We start from the raw sequence: 3,731 nt of genomic DNA on the forward strand, positions 1-3,731 counted from the left end.
CTCAAAGGGGCTCTCGCCTGCTTTAGGCCTATCACAGTCCTGCTGAGACAGCAGTGTGCACAGGGCAGTTTTACCTGGCTGGGCTGCCCTCGTGGGGCCCCAGTTGAGAATCACTGCCGCAAGGTGTTTAGGTTCTTAAATAGCTTTGACTTTCAGAGAGACTCGAGTTCCTCAGTGCTAAACCGGCAGACAAGGTTCTTTGGGTGAATCTGATATCTTTTATTAGACCTGTGTTTGAGAAAGGGAGTTGGGCACTAAAATTGCTAATACCCTAATGCTGGCTCTGCAAACCTCCTGCATGGAGAGGAAGGGCATGCTTGGCGGTGGTTCGTTATTGTGCTAATTCTTCTTATCAGAAGCGGAGGAAGCAGTTTCTGTGCCCTGGGCGGTGGTGGCCATGGGCCTGGCAACAGTGGTGGCTGCCATTCTTGCATCCCCTCAAAAACAGTGCCTGGGGCTGGTTCCCTGCTCATCCACCCCTGGTGATGCTAGTGTTTCTTGCACGTGCGAGGTTTTACTGCTGAGAATGCACTTTCCCTAACGTGAAGTGGAATTTTTTAATTTAAAAAATGTTTCAACAGTGAATAAGCCTGAGTGTGTTCAGACTTGAATGGAAACCTGGAAAAGGGGCTGTAAATGATGTCTTTTGTTTTCTCTTTGCTTAACAAGGAGCGTCTTGTGATACCCAAGCCCAGCTTTGCTTTAATCTCAAGTGGCCCTTCTCCCACACCTGCAAACATGCACATCCTGTACACCTTGTACTGAGGTTTGAATCTAGCCCTGAGATTATCCAGGTCCGCTCCTGGGCTTGAAATATCCCCTGCATCTGTAACTAATCAGGAAGCCACATAAATATTGCTTCTCCAACAGAGAGGGAGCTGGTTGGAGTTGGGGATGCGGGGGTGAGATCTGAATTCTGGAGCCCAAATACATCTTAATACTTTTCATAAATTATAAAACAAGAATTACTGCTAAGAGAATTAAAGTGGCATAAAATAGCATGAAAGAGCTGAAGTCTGAGAGTGTTTGCAGTAAGGAGTTACTTTGCAATTAAGGGGTTGCATTTCTAAAACTTAAGAAATACATTTGACAAAAAGTATAAAAGGCCTTATCCTAGAGGCATTTGTCTTTCAGTAGCCTGGCAGTCCTCACAGAATAATTGCATTGGAACCACTGCAAATCCAAGGCCCTGCCCCTCCTTCGCGGGTGGGGGGCTTTGCAAGCCATGTGCGTACCAGCTACAAACTGGGTGACCATTATCCCTGCTGTTATTAATGAGTTTCGGTAGCTAAAATGAGATCTGTGATAAACTAAGTTTTCCGTTTTTGGATAATATTTTTTCATCATCTCTGCAGTGATTCATCCAGCTGTCTGAGTGCAGCTAACGCTGGCTTCCAAATCGAGTGACTTCAGATTTTAATTTAGTGGAAGCGTTAAGAAAAGCAGATGATTCTCCGTGATAAGTTAAAGCAGATATCTCCTAGGTGAAAAGTTAAAGCCATTTATTAGAGGAGATATTGCCGTGATATTCTTCAAACTGACGCCCGACACGAGGCCAGAATCTAAACGATCAGCTTTGGGCTCACGATAAAGAGATAATTTTGAAATGGATGGTCACATTTTACAGTGGGGCCACAGAGGCAAGGAATGTAGAACACAGTAATTACAAGTTTGGTCTTGATAAAACACTCTCCATCCTGTTTAAGTCAGCAGAGGTTAGCTCGCTTGGATCTCCACTTTTAATTGGTTTTGGACTTGGGCTTGTGGAGGCAGAGGTCCTTGTTCAAATTAAAACATTGCTCAGGAGCTACATGCCAAGGGCTAACACAGGGGAGACTGTGATTTTGCACCAGCTTTGTGAGAGATCGGTGCAAAGTGGATACCCTCAGAGAGCAATTTTTATTGCCTGGGTGGGTAGAGTTTCCTGGCTGCTGTAGCTTGTATGATCTGGAGGCATGTAGAAACCAGTGGGGACCTTTTTGCATTTCCCATCTTTTGTTAATGTTGGGTTAGGGACTGTGCAGGCAAAGATAAAAATGAAACCCCTCTGTAATGCCCTTCCCTTAAAAAACTAATCCCAAGCTGAAGTCCTGCCCCTGACAACCCTAGGCTCCAAAAATGATTTTTGATTTCAGCTCCTACCTACCTGTAAAGAATTGAATAAAACTCTAGTGCCCAGGCATCCCTATTTCTAGAAATGCATTCAGAACCTGGATCTAAATCCAGACTGTGCATCTTGTGTCCATCTAAGATGGATGCTGGGTTGCCCTTCTAGATAATTTACTTCTATCTTGCAGCCTGACTCTTCTTTACCATTATCTTTGATAAATATCTGGATTATGGCTTGGTGATCTGTGCCCACCTTGCCCTAAATTATTGTCATTGAACCAAGTTACCTGACTTCTGTGCCTCCGTCCCCCATCTGCAAAATGGAAGTGATGCCACGGTGCTCCACAGAGGTGCCCCGAGAAATAATTCAGTATAGTAAATACATTCATAAAAAATATCCTGTGACTAGAAGAGTTATCCGCTCCAAAACTTTCAGCTCTTTTGAATACATAAAGACCAGCTAGCAAATACGGTGTATTGCTTCACATGGGGGACGGTGTAACCAGTACCTTGGAATCACCTGTGCCCAAAGGACATTACATTTGACCCTGGATTCTTTTTTATAAAGCGCTAGATCATACTACAGCCAGCTATGCATCAGTAGCAGGGTAAAGATAATTGAGCTCTCATGCTTCAGGGCATAAGATCAACTGTCTGCATGGGTCAGGAAGGAATTGTTTTCTCCCTGCAGTGCACGATTATATAGATGCACTTGTTGGAAAGGTGCTAGGTACTGTGAAAAGGCAGAAATTTGCCATCCTTATTGGAAAGGAGATGGGTTTGAAGAACAGACGTTGACTCCTAACTTTCTGTCTAGAACCTGGATTGGTGCGAGGAGAACACTGCTTTGTCAGGAATATCTTTAGTAGAGCAAGCGGGCTTAGTTAACCAAATGGTTTCACTTTATGGGCTGTACATAATGATTCTGTCCTGTTACCTGTCTACCAGAATGTGTGACCCACGCATTACCTACTATTCAGTTATCATCAGCTCATTTATACCTAATGTCTGGCTGTCTTCAGCATTCTGAGAAAAAGGAATTGGCAGAATTGAGAGAAAATTGTAAGTTAGGTTTTTAAAATAGAAACAGGCATTTTGAAAACCCCCTCTTTAATGACTTGGCTGCCTTTTGACAAATGTTTGCAGTGTCTCGAAAAAAACAGAGTTATTTATTTAAAAGCATGCAAAGTCCCTCTGCTATCCGAACCCCATCGTTTAACAATAAATGATGCCTTTGCTGATAAATGAGTCTCTTTATGCAGACTAGCAAATGAAATAGGACATGATGGCTGAAGGCAGACAAATGTGCAGCAGTCTAACGCTCTCTCGTATTATAATCTGTTTAAAAAAGAAGGAAATAAATGCCACCCCAAGTTCTCAAATGGGTATCTTGCTGCAAGTTTTAAATACTCTGCCCTCCCTTTCTGATATCTCATTCTTGCTTTTGCAGCTCAAAAAGGCCAGTGGTTAAGTGGGTTCTTTGACCATGGCTCCTTCCTGGAGGTCATGCAGCCTTGGGCACAAACAGTTGTAGTTGGCAGAGCCAGGTAAGTCCCCAGAGACCTCTCTGTACCTTTGTAGACATTTAGCTCCAGTGCTGATGCTCTGCATTTTTGCTGATG

The 3,731-nt window shown here is 43.6% G+C and overlaps 1 protein-coding gene across 6 annotated transcripts in view; it reads left to right on the forward strand.

Annotated features, from left to right (window-relative positions):
* ACACA (acetyl-CoA carboxylase alpha) overlaps positions 1-3,731 on the forward strand; it is a 197,607-nt gene that overhangs the window by 145,670 nt on the left and 48,206 nt on the right. For all 6 annotated transcript variants that reach the window (XM_019511101.1, XM_019511095.1, XM_019511097.1 and 3 more), the window contains one exon: positions 3,560-3,656. In XM_019511101.1, coding sequence (XP_019366646.1) covers positions 3,560-3,656 — 97 coding nt within the window. The remainder of the gene's footprint in view (positions 1-3,559; positions 3,657-3,731) is intronic.

Source organism: Gavialis gangeticus, unplaced genomic scaffold, assembly GCF_001723915.1.
Source record: "Gavialis gangeticus isolate Ggan-Ray unplaced genomic scaffold, GavGan_comp1, whole genome shotgun sequence".
Classification (NCBI taxonomy): Eukaryota; Metazoa; Chordata; order Crocodylia; family Gavialidae; genus Gavialis; species Gavialis gangeticus.